The 27793-nt window shown below is 44.0% G+C and overlaps 4 protein-coding genes across 5 annotated transcripts; 2 read left to right on the forward strand and 2 right to left on the reverse strand.

Moving 5' to 3' along the window:
- The first annotated feature begins 775 nt into the window (after nucleotides 1-775).
- LOC126065711 (cytochrome c oxidase subunit 6A1, mitochondrial) lies at nucleotides 776-4582 on the forward strand. Of its 2 annotated transcripts, none has more exons than XM_049866048.1 (3): nucleotides 776-923; nucleotides 1067-1209; nucleotides 4246-4332. In XM_049866048.1, the coding sequence occupies exons 1-3, from the start codon at nucleotides 821-823 to the stop codon at nucleotides 4294-4296; spliced, it is 297 nt and encodes a 98-aa protein (XP_049722005.1). In that variant the 5' UTR covers nucleotides 776-820; the 3' UTR covers nucleotides 4297-4332. The 2 variants fall into 2 exon arrangements, with proteins under 2 accessions (XP_049722005.1, XP_049722003.1); XM_049866046.1 differs by having other exon boundaries at nucleotides 781-923; nucleotides 4313-4582.
- A 1857-nt stretch (nucleotides 4583-6439) lies between these two features.
- Nucleotides 6440-8431, reverse strand: TRIAP1 (TP53 regulated inhibitor of apoptosis 1). The gene is made up of 2 exons (XM_049866049.1): nucleotides 8285-8431; nucleotides 6440-7315 (listed from the first exon to the last, which is right to left on the reverse strand). The coding sequence occupies exons 1-2, from the start codon at nucleotides 8429-8431 to the stop codon at nucleotides 7232-7234; spliced, it is 231 nt and encodes a 76-aa protein (XP_049722006.1). The 3' UTR covers nucleotides 6440-7231.
- Nucleotides 8410-16145, forward strand: GATC (glutamyl-tRNA amidotransferase subunit C). The gene is made up of 4 exons (XM_049866045.1): nucleotides 8410-8613; nucleotides 8706-8878; nucleotides 13723-13826; nucleotides 14773-16145. The coding sequence occupies exons 1-4, from the start codon at nucleotides 8410-8412 to the stop codon at nucleotides 14823-14825; spliced, it is 534 nt and encodes a 177-aa protein (XP_049722002.1). The 3' UTR covers nucleotides 14826-16145.
- On the reverse strand, nucleotides 15909-23169 carry SRSF9 (serine and arginine rich splicing factor 9). Its single transcript, XM_049866044.1, has 4 exons — nucleotides 22935-23169; nucleotides 20483-20643; nucleotides 17957-18129; nucleotides 15909-16437 (listed from the first exon to the last, which is right to left on the reverse strand). The coding sequence occupies exons 1-4, from the start codon at nucleotides 23120-23122 to the stop codon at nucleotides 16294-16296; spliced, it is 666 nt and encodes a 221-aa protein (XP_049722001.1). The 5' UTR covers nucleotides 23123-23169; the 3' UTR covers nucleotides 15909-16293.
- Nucleotides 23170-27793: the final 4624 nt, after the last annotated feature.

Below are 27793 nucleotides of genomic sequence, written 5' to 3' on the forward strand. Positions count from 1 at the left end.
TTCTTAAAGGGGTCTGTGATCAAAAAAGTTGACCTTCATTTCTTTTTTTTTTTGAATTCTTTTTGCGTGAGCAGAAGGAAGAAAAAGGGAAGACGAAGCAAAAAGAAAAAATTGTAGAGACAAAATATAATAGATGCCAATTTTTGTTTCCATAAGTTTAAGGGAGAGAAGGCTAAGGAAACCACAAATTGAGCATGTTGATCCAGGATTAGAATCCAGATCTACTGGCACCAATTCCAGGACTCTTTCTCGTTTCCGTTGCTATTCATTCCTTCATCATTTATTCAGCAAATCTGTATGAGCACCTGCTACGTGCTAGGCGCGATTCCAGGCTCTGAAAATGCTGCAGCGGCAAACTCTTGGCATCATAAGACAAACTAATAATGACAACGGCGATGATGATCTCAGGTGCCATGAAAAAAATAACGCATGGTCAGAGAATGGCGAGAAAGGGGGATGGCATTTTAGATTGAGTAGTTTGTGCTCGGAACTCCTACTTGCAGTCCAAGGGCTGCAACGCCCTCCCCAAGCCTTTTGCGTTTTCACACTTGGCCAAAGTGGAAACAGAAGGTAGACGGAAGAGCAAACGCATGCGCACGAAGGGAAAGGCGAAACTTGAAGACGGCGCATGCTCCCTCTAGCTCGGCGGCCCGAGGAATTTGATAGGGACGCGGTCAGCCGGGATGACAGTGCCCGAGCACCAGGGTTCCCGTGACTGCGGGTGAGAAGGCACCGCCCAATAGTATCGTCCTTTTGAGGTTATGGTCCCGCCCCCATCCTTCTGTTTCCGCTTCCGGCGTTGCGGCGGTCCAAGCGGAAAATGGCGTCTGTGGTTAGATCCCGGGTCTCTGGGCTGCTGCTTCGGTCCCGGCCACAGCTAAGGCGGCCTATGGCGAGCAGCGCTCGCGGCGAGGAGGGCTCAGGTACTGGGGATGGGGTCGCCAGGGCGCACTTCAGCCCCACTTGGGCGAGGCGGGGCGGGACCGTGACCTTGGCTTAAGGTCTTGAGGAGAGGCGGCCGGGGCAGGCCCCAAGTCCAACCTTAGTGGTTGCGTCCTCCCTGCAGCTCGCATGTGGAAGGCCCTCACCTTCTTCGTCGCGCTCCCCGGGGTGGGAATAAGCATGCTGAACGTTTTCCTGAAGTCCCACCACGGAGAGGAAGAGAGACCCGAATTCGTCGCCTACCCCCATCTCCGCATCAGGTCCAAGGTACGCCCTTGGAGACGCTTTTGAGTGTTCTTTTGTTTTGCATTCCAGATGGCCTAGTACAGATTCTTCATTTCCAAAGCCATGAGTGCCAGGCACGTACGTTTCTCATTTACTCTTCACAAACAGAATTTTTTGTTTTGAAATTTTTGTGAAAACACGCCAGGCGAAACAAAACAAATCCATTCGACAGTTTCTACATGTAAAATTCAGTAACGTTTTTTTCTTAACGTTGTGTCACCATCCTCGTTATCTCTTGCCATATTGTTTCACTACCATTAACTTAGACTCAGTACCCCCTACACGTCTCATCAGTGTTTAAAGTTACTGTTGTCAGTTTGATCTCATATAGATAATTCTTTAAAAGAGTGCAGTGCTCATGGCGAACATTCTTTACTAATTTAGCTAAACTGTTTAGTTTAAAGATGACTTCAGGAGATAAATTTAGTTCATGATTTGAAGATTTTCTCAGAGATTGACTTAGAGGTTCCTCCAGTAAGTCTGATTCTGAAACAATTTGAAAATCTGTTCCACGCAGTTTCCCACCTTTGATGAAGATTCATCTATTGATTCCTTCATCAAAACATTCAGTAATGGTAGCCAGGCATCATCCAGTTCTCCTGGTCTCATGATGAGGGAGGCAGGAGTTCATGGAAGCGGTTAGACCTGCAGTCCAGTTCCACCTTTTTGCTTGGGTTTCCTCTTTTTGCTGCTCCGGGCTAATAGAGACCGATTGTTGTATCTTGGATGATTGTTGTATCTTGGATGGCCGCTTGCAAACTTTGAAGACCCCAGGCATTATTCACTGAAGTAGGGAGTGGAACCAAAACCAAACCCATTGGTATCTAGTCAATTCCGACTCATAGGACAAAGTAGAACTGCCCCATTGAGTTTCCAGGGGGCACCTGGTGGATTCGAACTGCCTGTCTTTTGGTTAGCAGCTGTAGCACTTAACCACTAGGCCACCACGGTTTCTAGGGAGTGGGACAGTAACTCTGGAAACAGTATTAGGCCAATTTACTGGACAGTCCCAGGAAGCCATGACCCTGTACTTTTAAACCAACGGAATTAATTCCATGAGGTGATGAATGGACATTTTTGTGTCTTCAAACTGAGACTTGGGAGTCACATTGCAGTTTTCTCTTTAAGGTCATACAGTAAATGGTCTCCCTTTCAGTTTTCCTTTTCTCTGATTCACTCCACCCTCTGCTTTTTGATAATGTTCTGGAACAGTTGTTGATTGTATAAAACTTGGATATTTGGGAAACCGCCTTAGAGTGGCAGAGTGTGAAAGTGGTTTGCCTTTCTAGGACCTGGACATCTGGCAAGTATTAGTTGCAGGTACTAATTGCTGCTGTGTTAACTTATAATGAAGAAACTGACCACCTTCCCTAATCCCTACCCCTACATTAGTTACCTTTTCAACTGTTTTACCCTTTAGCTATTGATGTAGCTGTAGCTACTGTAATAAACTATTACAATTTTTTTTTTTTTTAAAGCTACTACATGGCCTTGCCCAAGTAGAACTGACTTCTTAAAGACTTAACCTAGACTTCTAGACTTGGGATTTTTGAGTCTTTGAGCCTCATTACTATTGACATCTGGGGCTGGACAATTCTTATTGTAAGGAACCCTGGTGGCACTTATGTGCTCAGCTGCTAACCATAAGGTTGGCAGTTCAAACCCACCCAGCAGTTCCGTAGGAGAAAGACCTGGTGATCTGGTTCCGTAAAGATTACAGCCAAGAAAACCCTATGGCGTGGTTCTACTTCATCACATGGGGTCGCTGAGTCAGAATCGACTTGACAGTACCTAACAATTCTTGTTGTGGGATGAAAATATCCTGTGCGTTGTAGGATGTTTTCATCAGCATCCCTGGCCTCTACTCTTTACTCACTAGATGTCACTTGTTAGCTGCTGTCAAGTCAGGCCCCTGACTCATGACAGCGCTATACAAAATGAGGTTGAACCGTTGTAATCTGTATGGTTTTCATCGGCTGATTTTCTTGGAAGTAGAGCCCTAGGCCTTTCTCTCTAGCCTGTGTTAGTTTGGAAGTTCTGCTGAAACCTGTTGAGCATCATAGCAACAAGCAGGCGTCCACTGACAGACAGGTGGCGGCTGCACTTCGAGTGCATTGGCTTGGAATTGAACATGGGTCTCCTGCATGGAACACAGTGAGAATTGTACTGTTGAACTACCACTGCCTCCATAGATGTCAGTATAACCCATTGCCGTTGAGTCGGTTCCAACTCATAGCGATCCTATAGGACAAGGTAGAACTACCCCATAGTGTTGCCAGGGAGTGGCTGGTGGATTTGAACTGCCGACCTTTGGCTAGCAGCTGAGCTCTTAACCACTGTGCCACCAGGACACAGATACCAGTGGCATTACCTAAAAAATGTTTCTAGACATTGCCCAGTGTCCCCTGGGGAAGCAAAATTGTCGCAGGTTGAAAATCACTGCTGTCAAATGTAGTATGTAAAATAATCAAGAACAGGGAGTGAGTTGCAGTTTTCCAATCCAGAGATTGTTTCAGGTCTGGGATGGATCCCAGAAAACTGCATTTAGATAGCATCCCTCCCCCATTCCCACCGTTCTGATACAGGTGATTTGAGAATTACACTTACATAAACACAGTACGAGATACACTAGTCACCAAGGAGAGGCTTATGAGTAACCAACTGGATCTTGCTTTTTCTCCTGTTTACTTTAAGGACCTGCTGGTAGTTATATAGGAACTCTGGTGGTGCAGTGGTTAAGTGCTGGGCTGTTAACCAAAAGGTCAGCAGTTTGAGCCCAGCAGCTGTTTCACTTGAGAAATATGTTGCAGTCTGCTTCTTTGAAGATTTATAGCCTTGGAAACCCTGTGGGGCAGTTCTACTTTCTCCTCTAGGGTCGCATGAGTCGGAATTAACTTGACAGCAATGGGTGTGGTTTTGGTTTGGCAGCTATAAGATCTTCCTAAATTGTGGGAAGGCTGAAATATGTGAGTAGTGTAAGGACTAATTTCCGTGTTTTTTTTTTTTTTACATATTAAGCAGTTCACAGGCATGCTGTTTCTGAACTACTTTCTGGAATTGTCTAATTGACATCTTCACTCCACAGCCCTTTCCCTGGGGAGATGGTAACCATACTCTGTTTCATAACCCTCATGTGAATCCACTTCCAACTGGCTATGAAGATGACTAAAGAGAACCTGGACCACTACTGGGGACCACAGCACTGGTTTGGACCATTACTCTGCATGAGGGCCAGGAAGTGTATGGGACCTTAAGCTCACTTTTACTTGTATCAAATGGTGACCAATACACTGATCTTCCATTATTTTGCATGGGGCAGGAGATGCCGTAAATAAATAACAGTCATGACCTGGGAGTTGAATTGTTTGGTGGCATTTTTCCCTCAGAAGTTAGCATTAATGTTATTTCTCTTTCTGCATACTAGGGTCTGTGGCTGCTGTTTACGTTTCAGGTCCGGTTCAGCCCACTGAATAAGTGTTTACAACAGGCCTATATTGGGTTTCTTGTGTCTGGGGTGGGTGGTGCAGTGAAGCTAATGAATTATCTAGATTGGATCTTGACAGACTTTGAATGGCAAAGATGTGGAGTGGCCAGCAGAATGGCTCTGGTTTACATCTGAAAGAGGTACCTGAGACTTTCAAGAAAAAGTGCTTCCTCCAGGTCTCAGCTTTGTTGCTTCCCATTCCCTAGCATTTGCTGAGAATACTCCCTATAGCCAGATAACTTTTTTCTATCCTGTAGCTATAAGAATTGAGAGAAGCCCGATAAGAACTCCTTATCAAAATTTAAAACCTATGAAGTAGCTGAGGTAGTTGGAGTCACTTTATGGGGAGGATGAAGTCAAAATAGGGTGAGGAAATTATTCCCTCAGAAGCAATTTAACATTAGTACTTTTGGCACAACATGGCTATAAAGCAAGTTATTAATCTGTCTTTTAGACTTAAAAGTAGTATGAATAGGGTTAGATACCTGATGCTTGAGCATTGGAATTATACTTCAGGGATTCTTAAATCTATTTTGGTAATTAATTAGCTAGAATATCCTTCTCACTCCCTGAAATAAAACTAAAGAGGACTGCTCAAGATAATTTCCTACAAATTTTTCCCAAAAGTCAAAGGTTCGGAAGTGAGTTTCTGGGCTAGCATATGCAGCTTTCAGATCAAGCACCTCTCAATATGAGTTACAATAAAAGAACATGGTTGGCTTGCAGCTGGCTTATTCTTTTCAAAGCAAGGCTCAATTGGACAGTTTTATAGGAAGGTTAAAGAGGCTACAAGGTTTCTGTATGGCATAGTACATACATGAAACTGGTAGTGCAAAGGTGAGGTGTATAGAAACATGGTGGGAAAGCCACGCTCCAGTAAGAGAAAAAGAATCCCCGAGTTATCTTTGCCACCTGGTTCTCTAATCCAGCCTACACTTGAGTCCCTGTAGAGCTGGTGTGCTTGTGGTCAGTCTGAGTTCGGAACAGATATATTTAACTTCAGCTTCCTGCCTAACCTCCCTGGGCTGGATTCCAAATATCTTTTATAATCCTTATATAATGGACTTCAGCCAGTCCACACATATGTAAATGAAAAATGTTTTAGATGACATTAAGGACTATCACATTAAATATGAATTGGTAAAGTGGAGAGAACGTAATAGAATTTAGGTCTTCTGTGAATCAAGTTTTAGAGTTTCATATAACCTTTGGGCAAATAATAAATTGAACCAAATTCAAGATACACAATTGTGGGGGCTACACGATATTCTAAAGTATATAACTGTTCAGTGGGTCCTAACATTTTTTTTTTTTTTTTGCCACAATATAAATTTTTTAAGAAGGTATTTGCATAGCCTATTGCAGAAAAATGGAGCTCTGGTGATGCAGTGGTTAAGAGCTACAGCTGCTAACCAAAGGTCAGCAGTTTGAATCCACCAGCTGCTCCTTGGAAAACACTATGGGGCAGTTCTACTCTGTCCTATAGCGTCACTGTGACTCAGAATTGATGGCAACAGGTTTTTGATTTTTTATTGCAGAAAAAAGTTTTAGAAATCAGTAAAGTTGCAAATGGCTATACCATACAACCTAGCTTTAGCAAATCTTTACTTTTTCTTCACCTTTAAATTATAAAACATATAAAACCCTATTCAGTGTTTCTTTGGTGTGTGGGGATACAAGGTAGTAGTTGTTTGATGCACTGAAGTTGAAGGGCAAACAATGAGAAACTAAATGTTATGATTTATTCCATTTTCATGATTACAGATGTTAACAGGGCAAGATAAGTAAAGAAGGCAAATAAAGCAAACTCTTTTTTTCCTCCCATTTAACCAGATGCAGCATTTTGACATTTTTATGATAACACAGGTTGACTTAATTCATTGACTTGGGCTGGAAGCCAGCAATGGCAAATCTTTGCAACTTAGGATCTTTCTCCATAGCTACGCCAAGTATCTAAATTCCTGAACTACACTGTAATAGGCTCTGAGATAGTGTCCGCTGCAACACTTGAAGCTGTCAAATCTTAAGGCAAGGCTGTAAGTTTGTTAAAAGCTGTCTTCCTTTTGGCTAACCCAAGCTACCAGCGATCTTAACCGTTAAGTTACTATACAAAAATAAAACTATGCTCCCATGTTGGGGTCCTTTCTAGAGCATTAGCTTCCTGAGAGAAGTGCTAACCAATAGATTCCATGAACAATGACCCCAGGACAGTATACCTAATATCCTTTGCAGCCTATTTTATAGTTATTTACATATAAAGTCTACTTAAAGCTGATCCCAGACTAAGTATTGCAGCCATAATCTCAAGAAATCGTCTTTAGCACATTCCATTCCCGTAATGCCAGAGCAAGTGAGAAATTGCCTCGAAGCAAGTGAGAGGAAAGCATCAAGAAGGAAGGAATAAAACTCCCTCCTGAACTCCTCATCAAATCAATGGCTTTCTTCACAGTCTTAATTGACAAAATCCAGAGTCTTCAATTTGCTGATATGAGGAGTTCATTTTCAAGGTGACTGTCAAGGTCAAGAAGAGTTTTTAGGCTTTTCTTTGCTGTGGCCCATGAACTCCAGTCCTTCAATAGGAATCTCCTTCTCCTTTATTGCTTTCTGATGGAAGGAGAAAACACATCATAAAGGTTTATATGACGCTTGAGGACCAAAGTTTGTAAATAGAATATTGATGGCACAAAAGTAAAATCAGACTACCGACCCAGATTCAAGCCCCATGCCCTTTTTTTAATCAACAAAATTACCATTATGAAGCAATTAAATGCAAGACCACAGAAAAATTGGAAATGGGTGAGGAAACCATTAAATGTAAAAAAACAAACAAAAAACTATCACCACTCTTAGTGACAGACACGGGTTCAAATCTTGGTTCCAGGACTTGGTGGCTATGTGACCTTGAGGAAACCTCACTTTACTCATCTGTAAATGGGATAAAGATAGCAACTACATTCTGGAATTACCCTAAGGATGTTATAAGTTAACTCACTGGAAGTGCTCTGCCCAGTGCTGTTAGTTTTTATATTTAAAGCAGTTTCACATCCTTTGGGACTGGATCATAATTTCCTAGATGCAGCTGGAGGAATGTGGCTGAGAGAGAGAAACGGGACAATGAAGGGATTATAGCAAAAACAACGGGACCCTCAACAGGCTAGAAAAGCGCTAGCGTACGCGCGTCCGTACACACCACACACACACTCCCCGCCTCCAAGAGAATCAAACTTAATTCTAATGACTTGGACAAATCACTTCCTATCTCTGGGCTTGAGTTTTCCAGGTATAAAATACAAATAACGATGCCCACTTTGCAAGCTTAAGATGAGCACCAGATGGACCAAAAAATGTGCTCCGTCAAAAAGCACTGCAAACATACTTAATTCTGTCACTCAGATACCCAGGAGGCCTTGGTGATGATGGTATGGGAGGGGTCTCCTGCCACTGGCCTCATTGCGGCTTTTCCCCACCCTCCGGGTCCCAACCGCCGCACAATTCGAAGTTTGCGGTGGGGGACACAGTAGAGAGAACGCGGGGCCTTGGCGGTAGCGGCAGGAGGACTCGAGCCGGACTCACCTGAACACACTGCTGATAGCGCTTAAAGAGGTCCGTGCACGGGTCCCCGGAGCCGTCCCCCTTGAGGAACTTCTCAGCAAACCACCGATTGAAGCACTGGTCGTACTCGCGCTTCATGTCCGTGCATGCTTCCCCAACGCTGTTCATGGCGGCGGCGGCTCGTCAGGGCCGCACCTGATGTCATCACTCTCGGGCGCGTCGCTCGGCGTTACGTAACGGGCTCACTACGGGGGCTGAGAAGGCGAGAAATGTGGGCGCGGATGGTGAGGCTGGGCCTTCGGGCCCGGCTGGGCGGCTGCCGGGGCTTCACCTTCAAGGTAGATCCTCAGGTAAAGGCCTGGGCGTCAAGGCGGGTGGCAAAGCGGGCTAGGAGGCGGAGCAGGCCCCGTCCGTAACCCACGCCTCTGGCCTCGCTCCCCAGGGAACTGGTCAGGTCACCGCCGAGTTGATAGAACACCTGGAGCGTCTGGCGCTTGTGGACTTTGGTGGCCGCGAAGCCGTGGCGCGGCTGGAGAAAGCCATCGCCTTTGCCGACCGGCTCCGTGGCGTGGACACAGACGGGGTGGAGCCCATGGAGTCGGTACTGGAGGACAGGTAAACTCAGGCTGCGGCCCCAGAAGCCTTGAGTGTGGTGCTTTCGCAGCCCTATCAGGTGGCGATTAATGGTGTCCCCATTTCACATAGAGGAAAAGAGCCTTAGCGAGATTCAGGAACTGCCCACGGTCATCCCGCGGGTAAGTGGTTTCACTCTTCTCCTCGTTCACTATGGATCTTGTCACTCCCGTGTGTAAAGCCCTCGAGGCCTCCCGATGTAACTAGGAATAAAATCTAATCATAGCCTTCCAGGCCCTACCTGATGGAGCCGCCTGCCTACCCCTAGGACCCACCGCACTTCTCACTCAGTGACCTTCAGCCAGCTGGCCGCCTTACTGCTTGAACACGCCGAATTCTTTCCCTCGCTAGGATCTTTGCACTTACTGTTCCCTTTTTCTTGGACAGCCCACATTGTGTCAACAGTCCCTTTACTTCAGTTCTGGTTGTTCCATTTCCATTAATGTAGCTTCCCTGCCCCCTCACGCAACCTTCTCATCTTTGCTTTTGGGTAAATGTTGACCGTTTGGTCTCATATATATATTTTTAACGATCTTTTTTGAGAAGCTTCCTCCCAGCAGCAGACTTGTTTGCCATTTGGGGCTGCAACTTCTTAGAAAGAATGGGTTTGTAGCTTCTAATGATAGGAGCAACCTACAACCGTCTGTCCTAGTCTTTTCCTGATGTAAAGTGCTTTGTGAAATTTAAGTCTTATTAGGCACCTGTTTTTCCCACCTCTAGCCTTTGATTCCTTTGAATCTTTTCTCCACTTAGCAATCTGATGCCCAGTCTAGAGAGGTTAACCAATTTGCCCATAGTTACACAGCATTTCAGAACAAAAATTTGATGTCATTCCCCTACCCAAGCCCTTTAGGAGGCATCCCAGTGCTTTTCAGGATAAAAGCCTCCCCATATCCTAGCGCGCATCATCTGTTTTAGCCTCTGCCCACCTCTCCGAGTCAGTGCTATAATTCCTTGAGTTCTCCATGCTCTTTCCCTTCTAGAGCTCTATCTGGGTCCTATCCACTCCTCTTTTTTGCATACGTAATATCCTTGCTTCAGATCTCAACTGTCACTTCCTCAAAGTCTTCCTTCTGTTGTACTGACTCAAATTCCCTTTCAGTATACTGTGGCTCTCTCATGGTATTCAATAGAACTGTAATTTTACATATATTTGAGTGATATTCGATTCTTTTTCCTTCTCCCTCCATGTAGCCAAGCTCCAGAGAGCATATCTGGTTTTACTCATCATGTTCTCCGTGTCCAGCACTGAGCAGACAGACACTCAGTAAATGTCTGTTGGATGAGTGTTTTTATTAATATATTTGGGGAAGGTGGGAACAGAAGCACAAAAAGGAGTCAGAATTGCACAAGTCATCTAGAGGGTAACTATAAAGAAATGCAGCCATACTTAGGAAAGAGCCTGTGAAAAAGAAGAGGAATTTGGACTTGATAGCTGGAATCATAGCTTGGCACTCAGGGATCTGTCTCTTTCCATAAATTCAGGAACCAGATTTTTGTTAATGGCTCTATTTTAGAGATGTGACATTTTTGGGACACTCATGTTTTGAACAGACTGCCTCAGTAACGTTTGAAATAGAACCCACTGGAGACACGTGTTAAAAGGTTTTTAGGCAGTGTCCATACTAGCTGCAAAAACGCTGACTGGTTAATAGAAATCTCTCTGTGCATTAATAACATCTCATTTGTGTTAAGCTAAAAAAGATTAGCTTGCTTACACCAGCCACCAAGAACTTGTATGTATTATCTCAGTTATCACCTACAGCCCTGAAAGGTAAATACTGGTGTGTTTTATAGATGAAGAAACTGAGACTCAGAAAGGTTAGTAATGTGTCCAAAGTCTTATAGGCAGTAAGAAAATCTGGGACTCTGCTCTAGATAAGCCGTCTAAACTTAACCCCTAGAAACTTCATTCTCCTTCATCTCAAATCCAGAGACTGAATTAGTTGACACTGGTTGCAGCCAAATACTTCCGTGCTTCAGGTGTCCCTCAGAGCGTTATTTGAACCCAAAACTCTTAACCAAATCAATTAGCTCCCATTCCAGTGTGCATCAAACACAAAAGAATAAATTAGGAGAGAGGGAATAGGCTTTTAGATGAAAGTACAGGGGCGCCCAGAGAAATGACTCCTGCCAGTCTAATACCAGAAAAGAGGCAGAAAGAATCAGAAGCAGCATAACTGTCTCATTAGTCAGTCCACAGGCTGACAGAGCACATATGTCACCTCTCTGCTGCCACAGCACTTTCCATGGTTCTGTATTAGCATTTCCCATAGATTCTGGCTTAAGTGACTTGTCTGTGAACTTCAGAGGGCAGGGATTTCTAGTTCACAGTTGCACCCTTTCTCAAACAGTGTTTCTTATCCGAACTGGAACACAGAAAGATTTGAGTGATTATTTTCTCAAGTCTCCCAAGAATGGTACATAACTAATGCTAGTCCAGACGGATAGGAGAAAAATTGATTTATCATCAGAACTGGTGTCTTAGGGCATTTGGGCTAAATTCTCTTGCAAAACCCCAACCCCAATTGAGAAAGACAAGAAGTGAGGTAGACATTTAGTAAGTCAATCAGTAATTGACAGGCACTTCAGGAGTTCAGCTAGTCCCATTCTGCTGTTTAATACGTGGTTCTGAGGTCCAGAAAAGTTAAGCAATTTGCGAAGTTAAAGGTCTGCTTGGTGTGCTACCATCACAGAAACCCGGTAGTCTATGATTAAGAAAACAGGAAGGTGGGAGTCTGTTCTAGAAATAGCTATCATAAATAGTAATTAACTGGAAGTGTGTGGTATTTAAAGGGATGAATTTTGTTTTTTTGGAAATTTTATTTACATAGGAAACCTGATTACCAAATGATACTGAAAAAATCAGTTAGTAGATCTCCGTTGGGCTGCAGTAGCTTTAACCGCCTGTTGGTGGTGGTAGAGAGTCTTATGTCATCAAACTCTCCACACGTCCAGTAATTAGCAGTCTGGAAATGACAGGGGCCAGGCAGGTTATGCATAATTAAAAGGGCTTCGAGTAAAGGCATGGGTATACTTGGAGTGGTGTGCACTGACGTGTACCTGGGGTGCACTAACTGCTGAAAGGAGCCGCTGCTACTCAGCACCCACTTCTTACTGCCATGAGAATGGAGGCCCAGCATTGTCAAATCTTATTTTTTAACGTCATTTAATATTCCCAGCAACTCTATGACACATTCTACAACTGACGGAACTGAAGCATGGAGAGGCTAAGCGACTTGCACGTGTACCACGTGTGGCACTGGGGTTTGAATTCAGGTGACTCAAGAGCCAGAGCTCTCAGCCATTTTGTTAAACTGCCTGAACGAAATACAAACTCCAGAAGCCCAGTGGTTACCTTTGGGTGGTACAATTATGGATGATTTTTTATTATTTTTGTTTTCCAAGTTTTCTAAAATGAATGCGTAATCGTTGTGGTTAAAAAAAAAATCTAGGTGAGAATGGTGGTACAACCTGAATGTAATCAGTGTCTCTGAATTGTACATGTAGAAATTGTTGAATTGGTACATGTTCTGCTGTGTGTATTTTCAACAATTCCTTTTTTTAAAAAAAAATGTAGTGCAACCTTCAATTTTCTGATGAGAAATTTAAGGTCTGGAAAGATCATACTTGTTCAAAGCCACACTTTTTTTAAAGGAACTTTTTTGTTGTTGCTAAGCCTACACTATTCTCAAGTGGCAGATCCTGGAAGACTCCAGCTTTCCACTTTCCAAACCACGAATAAATACTGTGTCATGCCTGGACTGAGTGCTGTAGAGAGCCAAAGAAATACAATTTGTCCTTTCTTAAAAGAATCTTATCGTCAAAACTTAGCCCTCGTGTGCAGCCTTTGACCAAATGGCCTTGTCACGTGACCCAGGCCCCATCAGGCCTAAGCCTCAGTCTGTGCCCTACTCAAAGCAGAGCTTGCTGCTCCCCTCAGTGATTTAGACTGATCTTTTTTTAGCCCACGTATCTGGGAGCAGGCTCAGACCGCTTGTCTTGCACTTTTAAACCTTAATAGTGAAGCCTCATACGTGTTCAAGCTCCTGTTTGGTTTTACCCGTTTGCCATCTGGACACTAGTGAAGCCACTAGGCTCAGAGAACAGTGGTTGATTCTTAAGCTGTTTGTGCTACATCTTGCCCAAGGGCGGGCAGTTTTATATCCACAAAGGTGGCTGTGGTTAAAAAAAAAAAAAATCTCTTAGGGGTACCAGATGTGGGCCCAGATTCCCGTTCTGTCATTTATGAGCTAATATTCATAAAACAAGTCACTTACAACCACTCTTGAACAAGTTTCTCCTCCATTCTGCTTCGGTTTCTAGCCTCCTCCTCCTCCTCCTCAAGTAGGCCATCCTGCTGCGCTGCTGAACTCTCTGCCCTTCTCTGAATGTGCTGGGTTCTCTTGCTTTGGGATCATGCTTGCTGCTTCTGCCACATATTTTCCATTTTCCAATCCAACTATAGCTTGTCTTTAAGAGTCAGCAGAAGCATCACCTATTCTGAGCACCTACTCTACACCCAGGCTTTACATGCCCCTTGGTACTCCCTTGGCAGGCTTTGCTTAGTTGTCTTTTCACTCGTCTCCACCAAAAGTAACTTACCTATAGTAATCATCCAATAAATACTTCTTAAAACACATCCATCCTGAGGAATTCAGAAGAATCTATAAACTTAGACTGTTATTTGGTCTACTGTTTGACCAGTTTCTAACTATGACCAATAACCATAACTCAGAAATAAACTGCTCCCATTCCTGACCCTCCCCTATCATGCCCTGGAAACCCTCCTCTCTAAGATAACCTTGAGCTTCTGGGCTTTGTAGATGCCTTTACCTGAGATCTGACAACGTGACAGAAGGCAACTGTGCTGAAGAACTACTACAGAACTCCCATCGTGTCGTCGAGGAGTATTTTGTGGCCCCTCCAGGTATGTGTTACCCAGAGTGGCTTAACAAAGTCACACGTGAACTAGGGAACAAAGGTAGGAACTGTGAGGACCAAATGAGCTAAGTAAAAGCACTTTGGAAAGTATAACGTGCATACAGATGGTAGCATCAGGTGGCAGTAGAGTTCAGGGGTCACTCTCACATTTAGGGGCCCACTGGTAACAGAGATGAGCAAAGGAGGACTAGGTCTCTGTGTACAGTGGCATGTCTGGAGCTTGAGCTCTGCCTGAAGGGGCAGCTAGCACCCACTGCTTCTCATTTGGTGCTGGGCAAGAACGCAAGCCTGTTTTCCCAGAGAACCTGGACATCTGGCATTTTGGGTGATATTCCTCAAGTTTTAAGTGTTGGCAACTAATTTGCAGGCCAAGTAAGACACACCTGCAAAGCCACATGCAGCCTGTTAGCCATTAACCCTGGTCAGCTCAGAGGTTACCTCTTTGATCAAGACCAACTAGTTAAAAGCTCTGGTTGAAGCAAGGATGGGAAGCTAGAAAATACGTGCACTAAACTCTTAAAACATGTCTGATTAACTACACTACGGCAGTTAATTGTGCAGAGAAATTCTATAATCGCTTTATCTCAGAGCCTAAAAGCTGTTACTGTTTACGTATCCATCAATCATAGATAAGGTCTCTCAAATAGAACCTTGTTTCAGACTTTGCTGCTTGGGATAAACTGAATTCAGTCTTTCCTCCCGCTGCTATACGCATACATATGGCTGCTCATTAGCCTGTCTATTTAAAAGTATGCATTAATTTAGCTTGACTTTTAACTGTGATTCTTTAAGATACAGAAAAACAGGATGGGAGCTACAACTATTTCCATTGCGTATTTTCCATGACAAACCAAGCGATGAACTAACTCAGCAGAGCCAGTTGGGCAGCAGGCTCAGCTGTAACATCCTTTGTTGCTATTGCTTGCACACAGGTAATATCTCCTTGGCAAAGCTGAATGAACAAGAACCCCCTCCACGTGGCTGAGGAACAGTTCTGAGAAGGGAGTATCCTGTGAACACCCAACACTCCCACTTCCTTCAATCACCTGACAAAAATAGACGCATTTTTCAATAACTGATTCTTCTGAAGGCAGAATTGGGGAAGAGCTGACCAAAGGGAGGCAATGGACTCTTGATGCTCATGGAGGTAAAGGGCCTTGTGAGCTTTGGAGGAACCAGATCCCAGTGTTCACTTACAGACCTGTTCACTATGGAAGACAGTCTCTCTTGCCTCCCCTGAAAAAAAGCTGTACACCAAACTTCATGTCAGTTTCTCCGTTCATGTAACTGGTAGACAGAGCATCTGGTCACTGTATGACAACCTGAATTATCATTTTTAGTTGCTGTTTCTGTGACCAGAGCAGCAGCCTTATCTCTAACAGTTCATCTCAGATTTATTACTGTGTATTCACTTGGTTCCATGCAGAGGGCTCCTTGCTGAAGTGTGAGGACAGTTCAAAGTGGACTATGGTGATTATATGCAAAAGGGATACTAGCCACACTTAAGATTTTCTTTCTGAAAAGAGAATTTATGCCTGGGACAAAGGAGCCCCCCCAATCTCCCTCACCCTTGCAGTGATTACTGAACTGAAATGAATACAAGATGGTGTGTGTGTGTTCAAAAAGGTCAGACACCAAAGACAAATGAGACAGACCTAGGGGTAAAAGTGAAAGAGTTGGACCCCCCCGCCTCCGCCCCCCAGCCCCCAGTCTACCAAAGTTGGTTTTGGCTAAGAATTTCCAAACGGTCTTTGGGATACAGCCCATGTAAAAAAAAAAAAAAAAACCCCGTTTTGATTCTTCCCATTCCCTATGTGCAATGCTCCCTTTTTCTTTAAGGCAGCTTATTTTTACAAGCTTGGCCTTAAATTTTAAGAGAACTCTGAACCTGCCCTTCGGATTTAAAGTCTCAAATCACCATCAGATCAACTATCTTTCTCCCCATGTACAGCTACACACTCTTCCTCCTTACTCACTGGGTACAAGCTGCTACTAAAACTCAATGGTGTTTTTAAATCAGTGTACCTGTTTGGTGAAATCTGTGAACTTAATCAACGACAACGACACATGTGAATTACTAAACGTTTAAAATATATTTCTAAACAGAATGGGCCGGCTCAGTCACAGTTACTGCTGATCTCCATAGCAGAGCAACCCACAAAGACACAGCACTGATTTTTTTCCCATAATCAGGGGTGAAAAATATACAACTTGTTTCTGAACCAAAACCACAATTTCAGCAGTTTAAAATGTTTCACTGCTAATAATGGCCCTGGTAGAAATTATGTAGTTTTTTTTTTTGTTTTTTTTTTTTTCCTTAAAAAAAAAAAAAAAGAAAGAAAATTAAAAAAATTTCCTAAGACACTAAATCATCAATCTGGAATGTAGATTCTGAGCACAAAGCAGCTCAGTTCACACTAAAAAATAAAGAACAAATCCCATCGCCTGTTGTCTCAGTAGGGCCTGAAAGGTGAGTAGTAGTGTGGGGAGCCCCTGCTTTGGTATGGAGAGTCACGGCCCCTTGACCCAGACCGAGACCGTGAGTAGCCATAGCTGGTGCTTCTCTCTGGATAAACCCGGATATAGGATGTTTCACCCTGCAATTCAAACAAAAAGAGGAAAGGAAAAAAAAATATTAAAAGAAAGAGGGGGGGGGGCAGACCAATACCTAAACATGCCTGGCTAACGATAATAGTTAAACTACTAAGCACTTACCGTGCCTGACGTAGCATGGTACTTTACATGAATTATCTTGCTAAACCCTCAAAGTAACACTACAAGGTAGGTACTCTTACTGTCCCCATTTCAAACATGAGAACAACTGGCACAGTAAGTAGCAGCCTGGCATGTGATAAATGCCCAAATGTTAGCTATCGTTGTTAATAACATCCAAATTATTGCTACTAACCCCCAGAACCTAAGAACTGGAAAGGTTCTCAGAGGTCAGTCTCCTGCCACCTCATGCATGAGTATCTAGGAAGGAGCTAACCTGTATTCAACACCTCCCATATGTCAGGACCTGGGCTAGAAACTCTAGGCACCGTCATAGTCTTGTGAGTTGGTATCATTCTTGTGACCATTTTGCATATGGAGGAACTGGGGTCCAGAGAGTAGCTTGGCTAAGGAAATAAGCGGCAGGAGTCATGTCTAGGTTGGCCTTGTCTCCAGACCCTTTGCCCTCTGCCAGCATCCTCAGAAGATCTAAAAACGTTAAAGGCGAAAGAAGGCATGTGTTTTTCCCAAGATGAACTCAGTAACAGGATTTAACCTACTGAGGCCCTGCTTTGCAGTATAACTGAAGGCCAGCCAGGTGCTGACCAGTTCTGCTCCAAACTCAAGTCTTAGAGGATAGTTTGAGCAAAAGCATAGTTAAGTAATGCAAAGACCAACCTCCAAGCCATTAAAACGAGGGAATTATTTGAATCCTAAAAAAAAAAGAAAAACAAGCCCAGAAGTCTACATCCCCCAGACAACTCTAGTTAGGGCAGGGTAACAAGAAAAAAGAACATCCTATTGGTGGTCTGGCCTCTGGTCTCAATGGTAGCAAAGGGATAGCCACCACTTGAGCTGATGGGGAGATACAAAGCAGCACCACCTTGCTAAAAGGAAGGACATCAAGAACTAAGCTCAGGTGACCAACAAGAAAATATCAAGCTCGCTCAGGTTTCAGAGGGCCCTGTATTGCCTTGGGAAAAGAAACCTCAAGTGACAACTCAGGGACAGCAGGAGCTAGAAGGGCCAAGTTGATGAGGTCACCCAATAGAGCCCAGCTGAGACCCAGAGGAGGGGCAGCCATATTGGTTAGGTTCACTGGGGGACACTCCAGATTAAGCCAGTTGTGAAAGGGCTATCACAGAACAGCTCACCACATTATGACAGACTGGGGCAGCATTCTCCCCAAGTTACACATACTATGAATGCAGACTTCTCTCTGCTGTGACCCTGCAGGGCTTAGGCATGGTGAATCACCCAGCTCTATCCACTTGTGATACAGCTTTAGTGGTACTGTGAAGTTATTAAGTGGCAGTAAATGCACGGTCTGTAGCTAGTTCTGCTAGGACAGGTTCAGGTGGTGTACCCTAGGTTCGAGCACCTCAGCAGAAGGTGAGGACCCACCTCATGAGAGCGGAATTTGGTGTCATCCAGTTTACGCAGGGCATATTCCATATCTTCTTTTCTGAGATACTCAACCATCCCCATTCCATCCTTCTGCACATCTGCGTAACAGACATCCCCAGCCTCTCGCATGTGGTCCTTCAGGTCCTGCCAGCTGCCTGATGGAGGAAGTCCTAGGCAAAGAGAACATAATGAAAAGAAGCTACACTCTGACCACGTTACCATCCTACCAACAGCCAGCAACACCTAGAGTCCCTTCTCTGTCGATCACTACTTTTAAATCCTGACGGTCCCCAAATCACAAAGCTTTGTAAGAGACATGAAACCAGAGAAGAGCACTAAGGTATGTCTGGTAAACCACCTTAAGAAACTGATCCTAAGCTAATCTTCCAGAGACCATGGCTTTCTAACAGAGAGCAAGACGTCCTCCATCCCCTAACAGGTTTAGTATCTCAGAATTCATAGCCTCTTTGTCCTTCATAATTAATACCAAACTCCTACTGAAAATTTGAGTTCTAGTTGATTCCTTTAAGAAATTTATTAGTACCATTATGAAATTTATCAATACCATTTCTTTCTTGCTTAGCCAGACTCCCAGAACACGAGGATTTTGAAACCAGCCAGTGAAATAACCAAAGCGTAGCTGAAGGTAACAACACAACTAAAAAATTTAAAAAGAGTTTATCTTGTCAGTGTGAATGACTGACAAACTAGACAAAAACAAGAGTTGATTCTGACTCTTAACGACCCTAAAGGGCAGAGGAGAACGGCCCCATAGGGTTTCCGAGGCTGTAATCTTTATGGAAGCAGACTGCCACATCTTCCTCCTGTGGAGCAGCTGGTGGGCTCAAACCACTGACCACTTGGTTAGCAGCTGAGCGCTTTAACCACTGTGCCACCAGGGCTCAAATCAGACAAAGTACCTCTTAAAAGATCACCAACATTCTTCGATACAGTGAGGGGAAAGGTAAGACTCAGATGCTAAAACTAGTCGGCAGTCATACAACCCTACCTGATGTTCATGAAAGGGAAATGTGCTCCTGCTCTCAAAGGCTGTGTTTACCGCTCACAGCTCAGGACTGCAGCCATTTCCTAATAGTTTTCTAAGCAGCATTTCAGAGCAGCATGGAGAGAAAAAAAAAGATATGACATCCTGAAGGAGGGAACAGATAGAGTTCTGGGGTTAAAAAAATTACAACGGGACACAAGATAGGCAGATACCTAAAGTATCATCCTTAAGCACTGTTACGGACTAAACTGTGTTCCCCCCGCCAAAAAAAATTTTTTTTTAAAAACCCATTGCCATCGAGTTGATTCTGACTCATAGTGACCTTACAAGGCAAAGCAGAACTGCCCCATAAGGTTTCCAAGGAGTGGCTGGCTGGTGGAGTCGAACTGCTGACCTTTTGGTTAGCAGCTGAGTTCTTCCTGTGCCACCAGGGCTTCCCCCAAAAAATATGTATTATAAATCCCAGCCTCTAGGCCTGTGGCTATAATCCCATTTGGGAATGGGTTGTCTTTGTTAGGTGAATGAGGCAGGGTTTGTGTAGGATACCTCTTGAGTCAGACTCTTGATATATAAAACGGATTAAAGCAACAAGTGAAAGCAGCAAAGATGGGAAGAGAGAGATAGATACCAAGGCACATGAAGATCACCCAGGAGCAAAAGCTCAAAGAGACAAGGACCTTCTAGAGCTGACAGAGAAAGCGTTCCCCTAGAGCTAGCACCCTAAATTCAGACTTCTACCTTCCTAAACTGTGAGAAAATAAATTTTGTTAAAGTTATCCATTTGTGGCATTTCTATTATAGCAGCACTAAGTAACTAAGTCAAGCACCATGGAAGCTGGGTGTGATTGGTTTTTTAGAGTGACATTCACATCCAAAAAGGAGCCAGGCTCCCTCAATACATTTCACTCCACCAAGGCCCTAAAACTCATCCTGCAATTTGCAGAAGGGCCCAGGTCTATACCAATGTCCTGATATTTTAGAAAGATAAATTAACTTCTGAGTTTAGCACTTTATCACTTGTCAACACTACACATTTTATTCTATACTCTATATTTCACAATACAATCCCCAACACTCCAAACTGTTAGTTGATTTTTTAAATAATTTTACCAAAACCACCACAAAATCTGGCCTTTTGCATGATATAAGGCTGGGTAAGTTGTTCAAATCTGGCTTCCGGAGTATCCTTTTAGCAAGTCCAACACCAAGGTACATTCCAAAAGAAAACATCTTGGAATTCCAATTGAAGGGAATTTGCCATCATCTTCTCTCCTTACCACTAGAATACCTTTTTATAAGATGCACGTTTATGTCCCACCAGGGCTGCTAGTTTCATTTTCAGGATACCTGCCTCAATGGCAGGATACCTGTCTAGACTTTGGATTGTCACTATGCATAGGCTATTGGAAAGAAGCCCCACATTTCCCATGCACTGAAAAGCAACAGCTAACATTTCTCAGGGGTCAGACTGCTCAAAGTGTTTTACATGAAATCACTTCAATTTGAAAGAAACATACCTGAAACAAGAACTCGGAAATCAGATCTTCTGGTAGGAGGCCCATTCCTCCCACCGCGGGGCCACCCACCCCGACCTCCGTAAGCCCTGGGAAACTCCACACGAAGCCGACACTGGCCATAATCATAACCATTCCTTCCGTAAATTGCATCTTCAGCATCTCTGCAAAGAAGAGTTTGAAGTTAGTGCTACCCAGGAGGCTGGCTGACTTCTGAGTGAATGGCTTGAGTAAGAAGAGGGAATTCCAGAATGAAACAAAAAACAAACACCCCACGAGAAAAACAAGACCTTTTTGCTACTGCTACTATGCACTATTGCTCTGAAGATCTTTCATGATGCTAGAATTAAACTTTACAACTACGACACACAGGGCTTTCTAGGTATGAAATGATACTCAGTGGGTGAGAAAAGGTTATAAGAGGATTATTTTTTAAATGAATAAATTGTTGCTCAATGATTTTGCCAATAAGTGTTTCCTTGATCTTGGTTAGCAGTTTCTCAAAATGTACACCATACATTCACTCCCTATTATTCTGCCATAAGGCCTAGTACCATAAAGCCTATAGGAAGAAAATTCCATTAAAAAAGATGTAAGGTTCAAAAGACAGGTGTTTTGTGAGCAATATGGGAATCCTCAAGTATACCTTTTCTGCAAGGTCATAGATTGTTAAAACCACACTCTGTGGGTATATTTTAAGTCTTTTCTAGGACTGTGGGAGAGTTAGGAATGCCAAGTTGGTTCTCCAATACTGGATGGGGGGAGAACAGGCTCAGGGCTTGGGTGGACAAGCAGAGCTCAAGATCTGTCAATGAGGGCACCATTACACTGTCACAGGCACATACTCACTTATCAAGATTCTAGTCACAAGACTAAAAGCAACAAGGACCACATCCAGCGTGGCCCTGGCTATATTTACAATGCAGTGAGAGAGAGACAGAATGCTAATAGAGTTTAAGAGCAGACTTCAAATAAAAATTGACCGGAGTTCAAATTACTGCTACTCACAAGCAGCTATCTCTGGGTGTTTATTAAGTTTTTGTATCTCTAAATGTAAGTAGTATGCACATCTCACAGGGCTATTGTAAGGATTAAATAAGACGTTATGTGCACAGGGCTTTTGCTTAGAACTTGACACCCAGTAATATCAAAAGACAGCTTTTCTATTATCAAAGGAATGAAGAAAGAAGACAACGTAGCATACAATACAGTAAAATCATATTCTCTATGGGTTCAAATCCTACTTGGATCCTTTACTAGCCTAGTCTTTTTACCAACTTTTATCAACAACTCTTTGAAACCAGTTTCCTCAACTCTAAAATAAGGTTAACAGTACTTACCTCATAAGTTGCTAAAAAGACTAAATAATACACAGCATGGTACTTGACACACACCAACTACTCAAAAACTCATTGGTATGGTTACTAATCAACGGAGACGCTTCTCCAGTGTAAGTGTAAAAAATGGCTAGATCCACCGTTGAGGCAAATGGCAAGACACCAGGATGAACTGTCAGTCTTTAGCCATCACAAAGCCTCAGGCTGCTTCCTGCCTGCGTTGCCCAATACCCCCACAGCAGGTAGATTACAGACGTTTCTCGCTTACAGATATTTCCTGTAAGGAGGAGACTAGATAAAGTGGTTCCTGAGACGATGCTGGAAAACAGGAGCGAGGTCCTATTTACCCTAGAGGAGTGGCCACACAGTGCAGTAGCTTCTAAACAAGTTCCTGGGCCTTTTCGGCATGAGGGGCTTCAATGCCTGCACTCACAAAGACCCCTCTGAGCCAGTTTTGGGGCACAGTTTCCAAACCCCTGAGGCCCTTTTGCACCTAGCGGTACCTCCCTCACCAGGGAACAGTGAAATCAGAGACCCCCTCATGATGTTCTAGAAGCGCTCCCAAATCCCCGATTCTTTTCTAAGGATGAGACCTTGGCCTTGACAGACGCGAGGGTGGAGCTCTGTTCGACCACAGAGACCCCTTGACGACTTCCAAAGACTCCCGTGTCCCTGCAATCTCTTCCCCCCCAACGGCGAGTTCGGCCTGGGGGACGGGGTGGGCAGAAAGGGCGCCCGGCGATTTGGGCTCTCCCCGGCTAACTTGGGGACCCGAAGTTCCCAGGCTCCAGGGCCGCCTCCCCATGAAGGCTGCCTCTCAGCCGCGGGGCAGGGAGTGGGAACTTGTGCCATCCATGAGGCCGGCCTGAGTGGGCTGGGACCTTCCCAAAGCCCAGTTTGTTTTTTTAAGTTAAAAAGAATAAATAACAATAAAGGAAGTGACGACGAAGCGAAGGGCGGCCCGGAGCCTGCGGGGAAAGGAAGCCTCGTCCCCCAGCCGGGGGCGCCCTAAGGGGTCCGCGCGGAGGGGGAGGGGAGGGCGTGAAGGGGGAGGGGACGCGGGAAGCCGGGCCTCACGCCGGCGGGAAGGCAGGCAGGCGGGCGGGCGGGGCCCTCACCGGGGGTCCTCGAAGCGCACGAAGGCGAAGGGCACGAGGCCGTGCCGGTTCTTAAGCTCGATCTCGCGGATGCGGCCGTACTTGTAGAACAGGTCTTCCAGGTCCTTCTCGCGCACGTCGGTCGGAAGGTTCCCCACGTAGATGCGCCCGTCGCCCTCTCCGCCGCGGTCGTCCGCCCAGCCCGACATCCGCCCAGCCCGACGCCGCGGGCCCGCCGCAGCCCACGTCGCCGCCGCCGCCGCCGCCGCCGCCGCCGCCGCCGCCGCCGCCGCCTCAGTCCGGGTCCCCCCGCTGCGTCCCGCGGGCTCTGAGGCGCTCAGCCGCACTGCATTATGGGAACGCGGAGCGGAAGCGCAAGGGTCGGAGGAGGCAAAAGGAATCCTCTTAAAGGGACGCGGTTGCGGTGACTGCGCCTGCGCGCAGGTCGGCGCCCCCTGTAGGTTTCCGCAGGCGCAAGGGAATAAAAAGGAGAACGGTTTGGGTTCTATTCCCGGACGCCAACTCTGCACTTATGCAAGCGACTTGGGCTCCTTGAGTGTTAGTTTCCCTTTCTGTAGCGCTGATTACAGGCTTTTGTGAGCATTCACTGAGATGACGCCTGTAGCGCCCAAGGACGGCCCCGCGGGTTGTCACTTTGAGTGCGGGGCGCCTGAGGGAGGGAATCAGGCCGGGGCTGCAGGCTGACCCCGCAACGGCTCGGAGGCATCCCCAACGGCTGGGCTAGTAGGGCTGTCGCAGCCCTCAGCCTCAGGTCAGTAGCCCTCTGGGCCACGCCGTCCCCATTTTACAATTTTTACAATTGCTTGTAACTGAGGTGGACTCAAGAGTTTACCGGGGACAAGGAGGGACTAAAAGAATCGTAATAATTAAGTGCTTCTCTCGACTTGTGTTTTTTATCCTCATCCAGGATATAGATATGCCTATATTACAAGAAGAAAACTGAGGTCTTGTGGTGGGGTCGGGATTAGAACCCAGTGGCGCGCTCCAACCCCTCTTGGACAAACGTCCGCAAATCAGACTCTTACTTGGAACCTTTCCACATTTGCATCTCATAAGGAGCCCTGGTGACACAACGTTAAGCGTTGGGCTACAGACCAAAAGGTTGGCGGTTGAAAGCCACCCACTCGGTTCCGCGATCTGCTCCGGTAAGGATTACAGTCATATGGGGCAAACCATATGGGGCACTTCTATTCTGTGACATGGGGTAACTGAGTCGAAAATCGACTTCACGGCGCACAACAGCATCCTATGTCGTGGCATTGAACCTGGGGGTTTTAAAAAATGAGGCCTTGGCATTCAGAGAGTCTTAATCTAAAGGAGGTTTTTCCTATTAAAAATGAAACCTCTATGGATTGATGAATGGATAAATATATGATAAAGCAAATATAGCAGAATGTTAGCTGTAGAATCTAGCTGGTGGGTGTATGGGTGTTCACCTTACCATTCTTTCAACCTTTCCGTATTGTTTGATTATTTTCGTAACAAAATGTTGGGGAAGAAATGAAACGTGTTAAACACAAATTCCATTAATGCTAACAAGAGCGAGCAAATATTTAATTAGAAACGTACTTGGTTTCTAGTTATACTGCCTCTGAAACTTTTAAAATCAAAACAAAGAACTTAGACATTCACACATAACTAACTACTGAGTGTACCTTGTCATAACCTTTCTGGAAGATAAGTTGATTGTATTTATCAGACCCTGCACCGTTTTTATTTTATTGTGATTAAAAATATACATAACAAAGCATTTGCTAATTCAACAATTTTTACATATATTATTCAATGACATTGATAACCTACTTCACGTTGTGCAACGTTTTTCACTATCCTTTTCCAAGTTATTCCACCATGACTCACATAAACTCAATGCCCCCTATGCGGTAACTCCCCCTTTTTGTCCCTCCCTCCCTCCCTCCCCAGTAACCACAAATAAGCTTTGGTTTCTATCCGTTTGGTTATTTCATATGAGTGAGATCACACAGTATTCGTCCTTTTGCAACTCACTTACTTCACTCAGCTTAATGTTTTCAAGGTTCATCCATGTCGTGGCATGCATCAAGACTTCATTTCTGTTTATGGCTCAGTAGTGTTCCACTGTATGCATGTGCCACATTTTGCTTATCCATTTATCTGTTGATGGACATTTCTGTTGTTTCCACCTTTTGGCTATTGTGAAAAGTGTTGCAATAAACACTGGCATACAGGTCTGTGTTTGCATTCCTGCTCTCAGTTCTTTTAGGTATATACTTAGGAGTGGGATTGCTGGGTCATATGTCTGTCCTATAGGGTTGCTATGAGTTGGAGTCGACTCGACGGCACTGGGCTTTTTTTTTATGGCAGTTCAATGTCAGCTATACCACAGCTGCTGTACCATTTGGCATTCCCACTAACAGTGGAAGAGGGTTTCAGTTATCTCCCCATCTTTGCGAGCACCTATTATTTTCTGGTTTTCTATCATAGCCATTCCAGTGGGGGTGAGGTGATATCTCATTGTGTGTGTTCATTCTAAAAAAATATTTTATTATGAAAATATATATAACAAAACATACGCTATCTCAAAAAATAAATAAACCATCTCTTAAGAATTTTTACAGGTATAATTCAGTGACATTGATTACATTCTTCAAATTGTGCAACCCTTCTCAATATCTTTTTCAAATCATTCCACCACCATTGCACCCTGAGCAAAAAGTCCCCTTTTCTCCCTCCCTGTCACTTCTGGTAACCACTAATAATCTTTGGTTTCTATATATTTGCTTATGTCATATAAGTGAGATCATACAGTATTTATCTTTTTGCAACTGACTTATTTCGCTCAGCATGCTGTTTTCCAGGTTCATCCATGTTGTGGCATGCATCGGGAATTCATTTCTCTTTATGGCTGAGTAGGATTCCTTGCGTATATATACAACATTTTGTTTATCCATTCATCTGTTGATGGACATTTTTTTTTTTAGCTGTACTTTACGTGAAAGTTTACAACTCAAGTTAATCTCTCTCACAAAATTTTATACACATATTGTCATGTGACATAAGCCACAGTCCCTACAATGTGACAGCACACTTCTCCTTTCTACCCCAGGTTTCCCGTGTCCATCCAACCAGCTCCTATCCCCTCCTGCCTCTGGAGAGGAGCGGCCCATTTGGTCTCATGTTGCTGATGGACATTTTGGTTTTTTCCAACTTTTGGCTATTTTGAATAGTGCTGTGATGAGCACTGGTGTACGGGTCTCAGTTTGCATTCCTACTTTCAGCTCTTCTGGGTATATATCTGAGATTGGGATTGCTGGACCATATGGTAGTTCTCTGTTCAGCTTTCTGAGGAACCGCCAAACAGTTATCCACAGAGGCTGTACCATTTTGCAACCTCACCAGCCGTGGATGAGGATTCCAGTTTCGCTGCATCCTCTCCAACACCCATTATTTTCCGTTTTTTATTTGTTTGTTCATAGCCACTTTAGTGGGGATGAGGTGGTGTCTCATGGTGGTTTTGATTTGCATCTCACTAATGACTAATGAAGGAGCCCTGGTGGAGCAGTGGTTAAAGCCATGAGGTGCTAACCAAAAGGTTGGCAGTTCAAACCCACCAGCCACTCCATGGGAGAAAGATGTGGCAGTCTGCTTCCCTAAAGATTACAGCCTTGGAAGCCCTATGGGGGCAGTTCTACTCTGTCCTACTGGGCCGCTATGAGTCAGAATTGACTGAATGGCAACTGCTTTTTAATGACGTTGAGCATCTTTTCCTGTGCTTGTTGGCCTTTTCTGTGTCCTCTTTGGTGAAATGTCTGTTCAAGTCCTTTGCTCATTTTTTGATTGGGTTGTTTGTCTTTTTGTTGTCAAGTTGTAGAAGTTTTAAAAAACATTTTGGATATTAAACCCTTATTAGATACATGTACCCTTTGGTCCAGTAATTCTACTTGCAAGAGTTGATCATAAAGTTACAAGCAAGAAATTCTCATGATATGGAGAAGGGCGTTCATCATTGCATTATGCTTTATGTACTGTTTAAAAAATTAAATGATATTAAGGGTGTGGTTAAACACTTTAATAACATGGAATGTTACACAATTATTAAATCATGTTTTGAAAGAGATTAAGGTCGTGTTGATTTAATTATAATATAAAATCCATTTTTAACTTGTGTTTGATATAGACATACATATGTGTGTAATGTGTGTACATTCTGAAGGAATCTATTAAGCTGATTGACACTAATTATCTTTAAAGAATGGAATTTTGGGAACTTTCACTATCAATGTCATATATTGCTGTAAAATTGAAGATTATTACTGCAAGTGTTTTTTATTTGTATATTCTGAAAAAAGTTTAAAGGACAAAATTTTATGCAACATTATCCCAGTTTCATACAAGAGAAATGTCTAATACAATATACTCTATATACTTTGCTTGTAACAAAAAAAAAAGCGTAGAAGGAAATAATCTTCCAGATGTTTGTGGGGATTATCCCTTGATGGCAATGATTTCTCAGTTTTTATATATACTTTTCTGTATTTAGTAAATTGCTTGCAATTAGCCTGTACTGCTTTTATAATTGAAATAAAACACAATAAATGACTTGTAAAATTAAACCACCAGAAATGTCTGTTGTATTCTGGATTATGTAAAGTTCTAGCTGTTCTCTGCTAGATTTCAGAAGGCAAACAAGAAACAGCACTGGCCAGATAGGATCTTGAATCTAAGTGCACAGCCTTGTAGAAACTTACATATCCTAAAGGCATCCTAAAGTCCCGATGTCTTTTTTGGGTGTGCTCAAGTATAGTAATACCATTCTCTGAGTCCTGTCACTCCTTATGTGATTGTGGCCTGGAAAGAAAAAAAAAAAAGTTCTCTTGGAG

This window comes from Elephas maximus, chromosome 22 (genome assembly GCF_024166365.1).
Source record: "Elephas maximus indicus isolate mEleMax1 chromosome 22, mEleMax1 primary haplotype, whole genome shotgun sequence".
In the NCBI taxonomy this organism is placed as follows: domain Eukaryota; kingdom Metazoa; phylum Chordata; class Mammalia; order Proboscidea; family Elephantidae; genus Elephas; species Elephas maximus.